Source organism: Vombatus ursinus, unplaced genomic scaffold (genome assembly GCF_900497805.2).
Source record: "Vombatus ursinus unplaced genomic scaffold, bare-nosed wombat genome assembly UNPS02014932.1, whole genome shotgun sequence".
Lineage (NCBI taxonomy): Eukaryota > Metazoa > Chordata > Mammalia > Diprotodontia > Vombatidae > Vombatus > Vombatus ursinus.
This window is the reverse complement of record NW_020954710.1, coordinates 1,681,964-1,696,083: the sequence shown is the minus strand read 5'-3', so window position 1 is coordinate 1,696,083 and position 14,120 is coordinate 1,681,964. Positions and strand designations below refer to the sequence as shown.

The 14,120-nt window shown below is 41.6% G+C and overlaps 2 protein-coding genes across 4 annotated transcripts in view; one reads left to right on the top strand and one right to left on the bottom strand.

Moving 5' to 3' along the window:
- The first annotated feature begins 1,278 nt into the window (after positions 1-1,278).
- Positions 1,279-7,982, top strand: LOC114029469 (tumor protein p63-regulated gene 1-like protein). The gene is made up of 5 exons (XM_027843917.1): positions 1,279-1,493; positions 3,540-3,631; positions 4,143-4,319; positions 5,925-6,078; positions 6,485-7,982. The coding sequence occupies exons 1-5, from the start codon at positions 1,281-1,283 to the stop codon at positions 6,677-6,679; spliced, it is 831 nt and encodes a 276-aa protein (XP_027699718.1). The 5' UTR covers positions 1,279-1,280; the 3' UTR covers positions 6,680-7,982.
- A 649-nt stretch (positions 7,983-8,631) lies between these two features.
- The window catches only part of LOC114029468 (WD repeat-containing protein WRAP73), a 38,114-nt gene continuing 32,625 nt past the window's right edge, over positions 8,632-14,120 (bottom strand). For all 3 annotated transcript variants that reach the window (XM_027843915.1, XM_027843914.1, XM_027843916.1), the window contains 4 exons: positions 13,200-13,305; positions 9,906-10,031; positions 9,175-9,366; positions 8,632-9,045 (listed from right to left, as the gene is read on the bottom strand). In XM_027843915.1, coding sequence (XP_027699716.1) covers positions 8,936-9,045; positions 9,175-9,366; positions 9,906-10,031; positions 13,200-13,305 — 534 coding nt within the window. In that variant the 3' untranslated portion in view covers positions 8,632-8,935. The remainder of the gene's footprint in view (positions 9,046-9,174; positions 9,367-9,905; positions 10,032-13,199; positions 13,306-14,120) is intronic.

Here is a 14,120-nt window from a genome sequence, read left to right as displayed (position 1 = left end):
GGCAGCCAGGTGGCAAAGTGGATAAAGCCTTGAGCCAGGGAGCAGGACTTGATTTCGAATCCTGCCTCTGACACTTATTAACTGCGTCACCTTGGGTAAGTCACTGACCTGCTCTGTACCTCGCTTTCCCCATCTGTAAAATGGGGATGATAATACCTACTCCTAAGATCTGTAAATCTATTTGAAAAACGTTAAAAAGCTATTTAAATGCTATTATTATTAAATCTGACCTTTGACACAAGCTGTGTGACTTTCGGCAGTCACTTTACTTCCGCTTGCCTCAGTTTACTTATCTGTAAAATAGAGGTGATAATAACAGCCCCTACCCTGCCAAGGCTGCTGTGAAGATGAAATGAGAAAATATTTGGAAAGCGCGTTGAAAACCTTAAATCGCTATATAAATACTACTTTAAAAATCAGAATGTAAGCTCTAGGCACCTGACACACAGTAGGTGCTTAGTAAGTGCTGGCTGACCGATATATCTTTGAGTCAGAGGGGCAAATGAGGGGAAGGGTCTTCTGGCCGCCAAATCGCAACTCTGACCTGCGGTGGTTGGGATCAGAGGCGGGGGACAGGTGGCGGAGGCCTTGGAAGGCCGGGTTAGGAGTCAGGCCTCTTATCTATCCTAAGGCCGCGGTGAACCACGACGGGTGTTTGGGCGGAGGAGGGAGGAGGACCGTCGCTCCTGCTGTTTTCTTTTTCTTTTCCCTGCCTGATGGAGCACAACCCCGCCTATGCCCCCGCTTAAGCTCCGCAAGCTCCCTTCTCACCCTCGAGGACTCCAGGACGGTAAACAGGAAGTACTTTGAGACTAACGCCGTCATTTCCGCCGCAAAGGGATTGGAAGCGATTGTGACCACGGCGGGCTGAGCCAATCACAGCGCGGGGCGGGCGCCGAGGAGAATGGCCGCCGTGAGGACGGCGGACCTGAGCCAATCATGATGAACGAAGAGGCCAGTAGACCCAATCACGACGAAGCGAGGAGCCTGAGCCAATAGAGGGGACGGGCCCAGATGAACCAATCATGGGGGCCAGTGAGGCGAAGCCAGGTTGGGGGCCCGGCAGGAGGGCGGAGTTTTATCTCGAGGAGCAGCTGGAGAAGCCAATAGTGGGGGCGGAGGGGCGGGGAGGAGCCAATCACAGGCAACGATGGGGCGGGACGGGGCTCATCTCGGCCTGCCCCGGGAGCGGGCCGGCGGTCCTTGACGCTCGGGCGTTCCCGGCGGCGGCGGCGGCGGCGGCGGCGGCGGCGAGGGCGGCGAGGGCGGTGAAGGCGGCCATGCTGCAGCTGCGGGATTCGGTGGACTCGGCGGGCACGAGCCCCACGACGCTGATTCCGACCCACGGCGGCGTGGGCGTGACCGCGCCGGGCGCGGGGCTCGGGCCGGGCGGCGGGGCCGGGGGCAGGACCCCGATGCGCCAAACGCTGTGGCCGTTCAGTGTGCACGACCCCACGCGCCGCGCCCGCGTCAAGGAGTACTTCGTGTTCCGGGTGGGTGAGCTGGCCGCGGGATGGGGCGGGGGCAGCTGGAGAACGGGGCGCCGCGGCTGGGGTCGTGAACTTGACCCTTCGACCTGGGGTCAGGCTTCTTTCGGCTTCTCATACGTTAGTGTTTCCCCCTGGTCAGTTTCCTTTGCATCCGCTGGCCCCCGTCTTCAGTTTCGTGCGTGTAACAGGCTTTGGGCAAGGGTCCAAGAGGCTGCTCTCCAGACTGCCCAAGGGGTCCGTGACCCCAGGATAATAATAAGGTAGCATTAATGTAGGTTTGCCAAGCCATTTAAAAATATTACCTCATTTGACCCTCACCACTCCGGAAGGTAGGTGCTATTATTATCCCTATTTTTTGCATATTTTATTTTTAGAGATGAGGAAACTGAGGCAAAGACAAGTTAGGTGACTTGCCTAGGCAGCTGGATTTGAATTCATGTCTCCTGACTCCCGGTCCAGTACTCTATCCCTGTTTCTGCCCTCTACAAGAGGCCGCAGTCCCTCCCTCCCACTGCCTTTGCTTCTGAGTTTCCCACCTATTCAGTGGGAATCTGGTTTGCATCTCCAGTCCAGACAACAAGCATTTATTAAGCACCCACTGTGTTCCAGGTACTTTTCTAAGCGCTGGGGACAAGTTGTCTCCCTTTTTTAGAGTATGAGCTCCTTCAGGGACTTGCTTTTTGGTGGGTTTTTTTTTTTTTTTGGCCTTCATATTCCTAGAGTCTGTGACATAAACATTTAAGAAATGCTTACTGATTGACTTATCAGCGATCGAATGAAGTAATGTATGGAAATAATTTTGCAAACCTTAAAGAGCTATGTAAATAAATGCTTTAGCTATTAGAAGTGTCCCCTCTCCAGTTGTTTGTGCAATCTTTCCCCTAAATTCCCTTCCTATTTGCTTCTCTTTGCCCGGAGTTGTAATCATTCCCAGTGGATACACCTGGAGTGCCAGCCTACCCGGCACCGTGCCATTACAAATAAATGCTTGGACTTAAGTCCTGGCTTGGCCGCTTACTATCTGTGTTTGATGTCAGGCTAAGTGCCTTCTCTCTGGGCCTCCATTTCCTCATCTGTAAAATGAGGAGGGGGTGGATGATGAGGTCACTTTGGTTCCATTTTGCAGGTAGTGGCCCATATGCTTTAAAGTTTTAAAAGAGCCTTCCATATTCCCACCCTGTGAAGCAGGTAGTACAAGGATTCTGACTGTTTTACTGAGGAGGAAGCTGGGGCCCAAGAATGCAGAGACTTGGCCTTGAGTAACGATAGTTGCCAAAATGTGAATGTAGGTCACCCGCTTCCCATGGCCAGCCCTCTTTTCACTGTACCAGTGATACAGTCTTGATGTTCCTTCCTTCCAGGATGGCACATATCTGGAGGGCAGCCTGGCAGGGTGTTAAGACCCTTATGAATTCTCTGGTGCAAATCTATTACTCTACCAATGTTGGCTCCCAGACAAATAAGGTGTAAAGAAAGCACCCATCTGCAGTAGTAGCGAGAGTTCCTTGAATTGGCTTCCTAAATTGTATGTCTGAAATAAATCACGTGCGAGTCTATGGCAAAAAAAAAAATCCCATTTTGGGTTTGAGTATCTGAAGTCACAGTAGTAGACAAACAGGTCTGTGGCTTCCCAGGCGGCGATCTGGTTATTTTCACCTAAAGGTGAAGGAGTGGGCAGAGATCACAGGTTTTTCAGTATAGGGCCCTAATTCTTGAATGACATGCATATTTTTTTGCCCCTCTGTGATACCGTCATGTTTTTCACTGGACTTGGATTGTAGTTTGGGCTGGGGAGGCGAGGGGGAAGGTGTGGATTGTGACAGGGCTTAAGGTATTATATTACCTTGTGAGAAGGATGGGGATAGAGATGATAGTACACCAAGCCTCCTGACTGTTGATTTTGGGAATCGTTATTCTGAACAGTTTATGAAGCATCACTGAAATGCACAAACACACACACGCACACACTCACATATTCTCTGGATGTTCAAGAAAATTTCGTCACGTCTGAGGAAGGTGTAATGTCTGCTTTCCTTTGTTTTGTTCAAGCCTGGGACCATCGAACAAGCTGTAGAAGAAATCCGTTTAGTGGTCCTGCCCACGGAGGATGGAGAGGTGCAGGGAGTGTGGCTGCTGACAGAGTAAGTGTGCCATCTTGGGGTTAGGTGATTGATCGAATCTTCCTAACTTGGTGCTTTCAAATGCTTCTGGTGAAACCATCTCCACAGAAGACAAGTGTCGGGTGCCAGTGGTGAAAACGGGTCAACACCAGAGGACGATTCTGGGGTTCTTTCCCATCTAAAGCACCACTTTTTATCATGTTATGAGGAGTGTCTGTCTCTGCTAGCTTAGAAACTGTAAAGGTATGGAGAGGCTGGTGTACATAGCATTTCCTCAGAGAAGATAGCAGCTTGTGTTGAAGACGCTATCCTGAATGTCCCCTGGAGCTGTTACCCAGTAGTCCCTGTGAGGGATGAACCATTGTTACTTTGCTCTTACTAACACACACACCCACCCACCCACACACCCTTCTACCCCCACTGCCCACTGAAGGCGATTCTACGGCCTTGTTGAACAGCTAACCTAACACCATTTCTTCATTTATTGAGGGGAGGAGTTACAAAAGATGATTCATTTTCTCTGCCTTACCAGGGTTGACCATTGGAACAATGAAAAGGAGCGGCTGGTTCTCATCACAGACCAATCCCTGCTGATCTGTAAATATGACTTCATTAATCTACAGTGCCAGCAGGTGGTTAAAATATCATTAAATGCAATTGATACCATTTCTTATGGAGAGTTTGAGTTTCCTCCTAAGTCACTGAACAAGTAAGTTCAATTCATGGCTTCAGTAGCACAGAATTAGAATTTAAAGCAGGAGGGCACTTTAGAGCAGAGGTTCTTATTCCAGGCTTTACATACTTGGGGGTTTTTTTGTTTGTTTTCCTTAATATTTAGATAACTATATTTCAGTATAATTGTAATCCTGTGTATTTTGTTTTATGCATGTAAGACTGTAATTTTTGGGAGGGAGTCCATAGGCTTCACCACCCTGCCCGAGGGGTCCAGGACACAAAAAGAGGTTAGCTTTTGATCGAAGAAGTTGGAGCCTCTGCCTTAGAGATAAATTAGCCCAACCTCTGTTTTACAGCACCAGCAGATGATGTATCTCAATGTAACTGCAGTAAAGGAGTTGGACTTAGAAGGAATTCAGGAAGTAGAATTATCACTTGGTCAAAAGTGGCTTGAATTTTTTATCCGTATCTTTCTAAAGAAAGGTTTTCATAACTACAGATATTTAAATTTATGTCATAGCATTTGTACTTAGAATTTTTGAATCCTATTCAAAGAGGCAAATTTAATTACCCAGAATGCAAATGGCTCTTTCTTAATGGTGTTCTTCCTTATTGTTTGCTTTCTGACTGCCTAAGAACGTTTGGTATTGTTTGGGGAAGAAAACTAATTAGGTAATCTGACCTCAGATGGTAAGCCAGATAAATATTTACATGTAAGGATGAGACACAGTAGCTTTAGAGAAACTTCCTCTGTTAAAAGAAACTGTTGGCCTGAAATTAAAGGGACTTTTGGCTTTAGAGGGGTCTGCCTCACCAATAGTCACTTGAAAGATTATTTGGAATAAAAACAAGTCAGTTTTAGACCACCAAGTACATTAAAAAGGACTATGAAATAAATTGTAGTTTAGGGCTCTGGTAAATTGATTTGAACGTATTAAAAGGTTGCACGTTGTCAGCCACTCCGATATTTAACTCCTGCAATGTATCTTTTCTCTGGCTTTAGAAAAGGGCAGCATTGATCATCCTAGTTCTTGGGGCAGTTAAGTTTGAAAAAGAGACAGATGCTTTTTGCTTTAATATCCTTTACAAAGAATAGATTCTTGTAATAAAATGTTTAGTGGCATTCAACTTCCTTGGTCTAATGCTATTGCCTTAGGGGTATTTTTTACATTATAAAACACACGGAAGTTGTGGCTATTTAAATATTAATATGTTTCATAGGGTTAAGTAAAGATTTGGCCAGAAAACTCTTGAAAAGCTAAGACCAGCAAATATTTGTAACTAAGTACCAATAGGACAACCAGAAAAGGAAGTTGAAGTTATGAAAATGTCCATCAGAACTTGTCAATACTGTACTGCACTGACTCAAGTAAATGAGCCTAAGAAGTGTCAGGAATTTAAGCTTAACCTAAGGCATTTTAATTAAATTGAGCAGAATTAAAAGTGTTTAAAGCAGCTGTCGATAAAGGCCACTAATCATTATTATTATTATTAGGAACAAGAATGAATTCTAGATTATAAAAAAACAAGGAGGGAGGGGGAATTCGCTTAAAATATGGGACTTTTTTTTCTATCATATGTTTGTGATTAACCAGGATGCTTTGAATCCTGCTGTGTGACTGATCTCTTCCAATTTCAGGCGAGAAGGTTTTGGGATTCGAATTCAGTGGGATAAGCAAAGCCGCCCCTCCTTCATAAACAGATGGAATCCCTGGTCCACAAATCTGCCTTATGCCACTTTTATAGAGCATCCGATGGCAGATGCTGATGAGAAGATTGCATCTCTTTGCCAAGTAAGGGTAGAAAAAATCCTACTGTGTACCATCACTTCTTGCCAAACCTCATGGGAAGAGGCCTTTAGAAATGAAAATAATTTGCTTCTAGGTTAATATTAGAAAGTGCTGTGAGTATTAACCCATACCACTCAGCAACACCAACCATCCTCGTGCAGTTACACAGCTAAATTTAAGTTAAGACATGGTGATCATGAGCATAACTAGAATTTGCAGTTGATCACACTCCCTGATGGAAGGGCTTGGGGAAGGATGCTTCTTGAAGGACTCAGAACTGACTGGGATCCATCCATTAGGCCTTTCTCTCATCAGATTCATCTCCAAATTATTTCCTTCCAACTCTTGGGAGGTAGGGTTTGCTTTGATTTTGCCTGGACACTAACCTGCTTTCTTCTTTTCTTTAAAGTTGGAAAGCTTCAAGGCTCTATTAATTCAAGCTGTCAAGAAGGCCCAGAAGGAATTCCCTTTACCAGGTCGAGCCAGTGGAGTGCTGGTCTTGGAGCGTCCTCTTCTCATTGAGACCTATGTGGGGCTCATGTCCTTTATCAACAATGAGGCCAAGCTAGGCTACTCTATGTCAAGAGGCAAAATCGGCTTCTAAACTACGTTTCACAATCCACGTGCTATAGAAGTTGTCTTTTGGGTGTTGTGACTTTAAAGGAGATCACCTGAAAGGTAGATGGAGGACCCAGGGTGTGCTTGTAGTTAAGAAGATATGTAATAGTTACTTACCTCTAAGGTTATGAATAGTAAAATGAATTACAGACTTCAGATATCAGATACTCGGCAACAATACAAGCTATACACAAAGGGCAAATTGAATCCAGTTGTCAGTTGTATTAGCTGGTATTTTATTTTCTAATTACTTCTAGTGCTTTTTCTTGAGTGTGTGGATTTTGCTTCTTTTGACATTTCCCAATGCAGCCACTCTAGCATGATCACAAAAAGATCAGAATGACCTCACTTAGAATGTAATGTAACGTTAATCATATACAAGAAGAGCTACCTGATGTCTAGTGCCTGTAGCTACAAACGTTTACACTTAGTGTCAATTTTAATTTTTTTTTTTTTTTTTTTAAGAAAAAAAAGCTTCTTTTTTTTTTTCCTTTTAAGAAGCCAAATGCAAAAGTAGCCAACAGACCAGTCTATCTTAGCTGGACTGAGTCTTGCCTTTGTTAGCTACTGTTGTGGATGACAGTAGTTGTTTTGTAAATATAATTTTGGTCTGAAGTCAAACTTTTTCTAGAATGAATCTAAATTGTGTTAATATTTATGCTACCATATACGGGCCCAAAGAGGTTTATGGGGGGGAAATCACTTTAAGACAACCGGTTTTATTAGACAGTCACCTTGATAATTCTTTGCACATGATTTTATTAACATATATGCTAAGTTTTTTATTGCCATATGAGTATTTAAAAGGGAATTGATTCGCTTTGCTCTTCGAGTACTGCACTTTTTAAAGGCCTCCTGTTAGACTAGCACTAAGCAACTAATGTCTAATATGGTTATCCGTGTGTAGGTAGGTCAGAACATTGCACTCACTTTATCCAAGCTTTTATGTCCTGGTGTGAATAATATAGTTGAAGATGATAGCCTTTTACAAATCGAATTGTTGCTAGACTTCTTAGAAGAATAAGGATCCTGTCTGCCACAAAATATAGTCTAATTGTTTATAAACTTTCCATGCTGTCTGACCAGCTTCTTGGTTGGTGTGTGTATGTGTGTGTGTTCGAACCCTTCGTTTTTAAGCCTCAGACTTAATTGTTAGCTTGTCAGATGACTGGCATGTGTGTGTCTGGAATGCAATACAATGCATGTCCAAAATAGAAAGACTGTTTGAGAAAACACCTGTGTCTCTAGCTTCTGTTTCTAATCTTGTAGTAAAGATGAACCCACCTTTACCAATGTTGTACCTTCTCTGACTTTGGGAAAGTACTGAAGTACTTTAAATAGATACAAACAAAAAGTCATATTCCCCACTTGACCAAAAAAGGTAAATATATGAGTGCCCAGTAATAATTTAAGGGTTATAATTTAACAGAATGTCTGTGTACTTAAACCCAACCCTTTAACCACCTGATGTTTTCCTTTGCAGAGAGGGAAAACATACCAGCTCTGGTAAAGGAAGATGCCAGCACTTTAGAATATAGTCATCGGGCCTTTGGAGGTATAACACCAAGGTTACCAAATAGTTTGCAATAGGGTTTTTTAGGTACAGCTCCTATAGCAATGAATCAGTAACTTCTTCACTTCTTCAACAAGATAAAATGTTGGTTGACAGGCTTTCCCTGGTGCCTAAGGGCTGATTCTAGGATATATTTTCTGTTGGACTTTTCTGAAACAGGCTTAGATTGGCAGCACCTCAAAAGAGTAGTGACATCTCTAAGAGAATAGTCAGTGGTTATAAAAAGAGAAGACGAGGGGAAAGAGGTTCTAGGAGCCAGTGTGTAATACTGTCAGCTTGTTTTCTTGATAGTGGTATCCCAGAAACAATGTAATATATGCCCTAAGTCTATCTTAATGGAAAAAAAGGTACATCACATTGCTTTGTGAACTTTTTGAGTCTTTATTATAATAAAAAAAATTTAGTTTTTCTATGTGACATATGTACAAAGATACTTTACCATAGAAAAATATTTAAAATCAGGGTGTTACTTTAGTCACCCAAAGATTTGATTCCCACCTTCGTCAAAACAAACGTGTATTGGATTTCTGACACAGCAACATTTATTCACTCAAACCCTCAGTCGTGATTTTTTTCAGTACAAAACAAATGTATATTGGATTTCTCACACAGCAGCATTTATTCACTCAAACTAGATATCGAGGAAATCCTTAAGATTTTTGGCTGTAATTATTTAACTCCTTCATTTTCCAAGTAACATAAACACAGCTGATCTTTGCTCAGGAGGGCCATGGAGTCCCCACTTTGGTGCCAACACAGAGAAAGGATTTGAAAGTCACCTGGAGAAAGTAAAAAAAATATTCCAAAAGATTCACAGCAATAAGTCAACTTTATACCAGCTCTTGGTTACCAGAAGGAATTACCAGTTTGCAACACAAAAGAACTGTTTACAATTTATCCCCACTCACCTTCTGCTGGTACCTGCACTGACACGCAGCCTGCTGGGGACCACAGGTACACCTGGCTTCTCCCAGTGCACACAGCTAGCCGGGCTTGCTGGGGATCCCATTGAAATGAACGAACAGCTGACAGATGTTCTAACACCACAAATAATTTCAACTTTTGTATGTCCCAGATCCAAACGGCATTGGGAATGTTATCTAGTGGAAAGAGGAAACTTCATACACGTACACCTTATGATAAGACCATGTTTGTTCCATAGTTAAATATAATTTCTGCTTAGTCCAACTCTTTAAATGTCCCTGTAGAACTGAAAGCTTAAGAGTCAATTGTTGTGTGGCCACTAAATAATTTTTTCTTAGCTGTAAAATCAGCCACAAAGGCTATATTTTGCCTCAAGATAATAAGCAATACTAAAATTGATCTATGTCTGTTACCATGTTTACTGGAACAATTCCTCCCTTTCCCCCATCATGTTTTACCCCCAAATGGGTAGTTTAAAAATGATGTGAACACCTAAGGTCTTGTTAGAGCCTGCTATATGAATTTGTTTTTAAGATAGTCACTATTCTCAGGTGAGTCACAGAATTAACCCTTTGCCTTGGCGGACAGCAATGGCTGTTCTTTCCCTGCAGGAGTAATGGATGGGTAAAAAACCCCAGAAGAGAACACTGTCCTTGGTTTTGTTCTGACAAAGTTCATATGTGGCAAAAGCTAATACGGTTCACAGGGTACTGACCGTTTCTCGTTGCCAGGAAGCAGTTGTCTGGACTAAATGCTAAGGCTCCTATGCCAATTTTAGGATTTGGTCGATCGGTGAGGGGTTTCAATGTCTGTAAAGAAACTGGAGATGAGGCCACCTCATCTAAAAGAGCAAAAAAAAAAAATTAAGTGGAAATAATTTAACTGAGTCATGCAAACATCTAAACAATGTTGGTTTTTGTGTAAAACCTTCACAACAGTGAGGAAAAGAGTCAAAAGAGTTTTTAAGTACTCTGATAATCTCTTAAAAAGAAATGTATCTCTGGCCCCCATCAGAAAGCAGTACAGAAGAGCAACTGAAGATAGACAAGAAAAAGGATCTAGATTGGATTAGGACATTTCCTTTGAACCACTACATTTTCATGTGTAGCCCAGGTAACATCTTTACAAAAGTGCATGTTTGTTTCTCCTCAAACAACAGGTTCTAGGGAACCTCAGCTCACCGAGTCAGCAGTTACTAATTAGCAGACAATGCTTGCTGCACTAATTATAGCAGTTAACCTGATAAATCTATAAGGGAAAGCTAGTTACACACTTGAATGGAAACATCTTATTGCAAACAAATCAAATGGTAGAATAGTCATCTATAGCTCAAATAGCCTCTCTTTTTAGTTTCTAGTTTTTCTGCCCCACCCTAATGTGTCTTAGTTTCCACAGCGGATTCCTCAATTAGCCCCTATTTCATCTCAAAGTCATAGAATCTTCAAGCTAAAAAAAGAGACCTGATCTTTGATCAATCATGTCACAAAACAGAAGATAAAGGTCAGTGAAATGAAATGACTTGCTCTACAAACACAGCATGGTCCCTACATCTTCATGAACCCACACTTCTTCCTTCACCTCCCACTGTTTCACATCTTCTGTCATGCAGATTCTTCACTGAGCAAGACAGACTGCTTTTGGCTGATCTGAGAAAATTTTTTGTTCATTGACATGATGGAACTAGACAATTCAGAAGGTCTTTCTTTAGCTAGAAGTATGAGCAAACAAAAAAATAATCCTGCCATAAAGAGCTATTATAATGATATAGAAATTCAAGACACAAAGGCAGAAGAGAATAACTCCAAAACATCTATAAGCAAAGCCTCAAAGAAAGCATAGCTTGGGCACAAACTCAACTACAATTCCTGGAAGCATGAAATCAAAAAAAACTTCCCAGATCTCTTAGAACCAAAGGACAAAGTAAAAACACCAAGAAAACACTGGCTAACCTCCTGAAAGAAACCTCAAGTTCCCAGCCAAAATCCAGAGCTTCTGGGTCAAAAGAAAAAAATACTGGAAGCAGCCAAAGTACTGAAGAGCCACAGTCAAGATCACAGAAGATTTAGTTGCCACCACCATAAAGGAGCAGAGAGTTAGGAATGGTATTTCAAAAAGCAAAAGCTAAAAGCTTATGACCAAAAAGAATTTACCCAGCAAACAGTATAATTCTACAGGGTTGGGAAATGGACCATTAATGAACAAGAGAACTTCCAAGCACTGCTGCTGAAAACCAGAGCTTTGTAGAATGAAATAATTTGAATATGCAAGTAGAAGACTATACAAAGGAGAAGGGATAGGGGGAAGAGCTGACACTTGAACCTCACTTTCATCTGAACTGGTCAAAGGAGGGGAGTGTACACATACATACACCCCACATACACACAGTTGGGTGGAAAGATACATTTTATTCTATAAGACAACATAAGGGAAAGGGGAGATTGGGGCTAAGGGGAAGTAAGAGGAAAAGACAAATTACAGAAGTATTAGTCTTAACCAAAATAAACTCTAGGTTAGAGAAGGAGAAAGGGGTGGAGCAAACTGCATCAAAACTAGAACAATGGTGCTGAGCACACTCATCTCTGACCACCCTTTTCTTCATAAAGAAGAGGTGTGAATAATACTGATCAATGCAGTGGAGCAACCACGATTCCAGAGGATCCATGATCAATCACATTACTCACCCCCTGACACAAAGGTGATGCAATCAGGGTGCAGACTGAGATGTATGTGTCTATATGCTTATACGTATGTATGTGTGTATATATGTGTTATGTGTAAATGTATATATACATATATATAATGTTTGGACATGGCAAAAACATTTTGGATATGTTGGACTTCATTTTACTTTATTATGAATACTGGTTACAAGGGTTTTGTTTTTCTTTTTCAATGGAGGGATAGAAGTGTTGGAGGGAGAAAAAGTGGATTTTCATTAATTGAAAAAAAACATTTAAAAGTGTAGGTTGAATGCAGCTATGATTAGAAAGGGGAAAATTAACTGGAAAAAAATCTTTGCAGCAGGTTTATCTGATAAAGGTTTCATTTTCAAGATACAGAAAGAACTGATTCAAATTTATAAGACTAAGAGCCATTTCCCAATTGATTAAGAGTCAAAGGATATGAACAGGCAGTTTTCAAAGGAAGAAATCCAACCCACCGTTAGCCATATGAAAAAGTATTCTAAATCACTATTAGAGAAATTCAAAATACAACTCTGAGTTTCTACCTCATAACCATCAGATTGGCAAAGCTGACAAAAAAGAAAAATGACAAATGGAGGGAATGCCAGAAAAAAAAAGGGGGCACATAAATGCACTTTTGGTAGAGCTATGAAGTGATCCAGCCCTTCTGGAAAGCAATTTGGAATGATGCCTCCAAACTTTCTAAACTCTAAATGTCTTTTTACAGAGGTTTCGCTATTAAGTCTAGATCCCAAAGAGATCAAAGAAGGAAGAAATGGACCCATATGTACAAAAATATTTATAGCAACTCTTTTCTGGTAACAAAGAACTGGAAACTAAGAAGGTGCTTCTCATCTGGGGAAAAGCTTAATAAATTATGTTATATGATTATGACAATGTCACTGTGCCATGAAAAATGAGGAAAGGAATAGTGTCAGAGATATGAAGACGACCTATACAAGTGATGCGGGGTAAAAGGAGCAGAACCAGGAGAATGACTTACAGAACAACACTGTAAAGTATTAACTATGAAATACTGCAGATTTCTGATCAATGCAATGACAAACTGTGACTCCAGAGGCCCGATGACAAAGCAGGCTCCCTAACCTGGCAGAGAGGAGACAGACTCATGGTGCAGACAGAGACACGCATTTTTTACACAGCCAGTATGGGAATTTGTTTTGCTTAACTCTGCATATTTCTTACAAGGCTTTTTTTTGGGTCATTTTTCCAATTGGGTGGGAGGAAGAGATAAAGAGAAAAAATAAATGCTTGTTAATTAATTGGAAAAAAAAAAAAAGAACATTCCTCCCTTTGCTTCTTACATTTAGTCTCCGTGTTGAAAAGAGAACTGGCTGCAGCTTTGGTTGGTGGGAAGGGAAGATTCTCCATTTCTAAATTTTGAGACTTCTCTGTTTCCTTATATACAACCTGAAAGAACAAACACCAGAATTTATGACAAAGGCAATGAGACTTGTGAGATAATTATGTGAAGTCTTGTAAAGTGTGAGGCATGCAGTTGTTAGGGATAATGACTACTGTTGATGACAGAAAACTGAAGAAGTGAGTCTTAATAATATCAAAACATCTCAAATAATGCAAGAATTCCCTCTTATAGAAGAAGCCTTTTAGATTCTTCTACTTGGATAGTTCAAGAGTGTCAGGAATGGGGCAAATCATCATAGTAACTACAATAATGTGTTCTTTCCTAGGTTTTAATCCTTTAAAAACTGGGTACTATATAGGTGGCAAGTCTTAAAATAGCCTCAAAAAAAAAAAAAAGGTCAAGGATAAAAGAAAAACCAATTCTATGTCAAGAGGTCTTAGAAGAAACCAAAGGTTCTGAGGATTAGGAGAAGAGGGTTAGGGAGCCAAACACTAGGCTAAGTCTGTCTAGACATTTCTTCTCCTAACCTGTCCCTAAGCTAATCCAAGGGGTTTGTCTCAGATGTTGCCAAGAACCTAATCCCTAAATCAAGAGACCTGCTTTAAGGATAATTGATAAAGTGTATTTATTCTGCCCTATTATCATCTTTTGAGGAAATGAACTTCACCCGTCGCCAAGGACAGAGAAGGGGCTCATTAATCAAAACCCCAAAGCTGTACAAATTCAGGGTTCTATTAAAACTAAAATTTTATGGGCAGGTAGGTGGCATAGCGGATACAGCACTGGGCCTGGAGTCAGGAGGATCTAAGTTCAAATTCGGCCTCAGACACTTACTAGCTGTGTGACCCTGGGCAAGTCA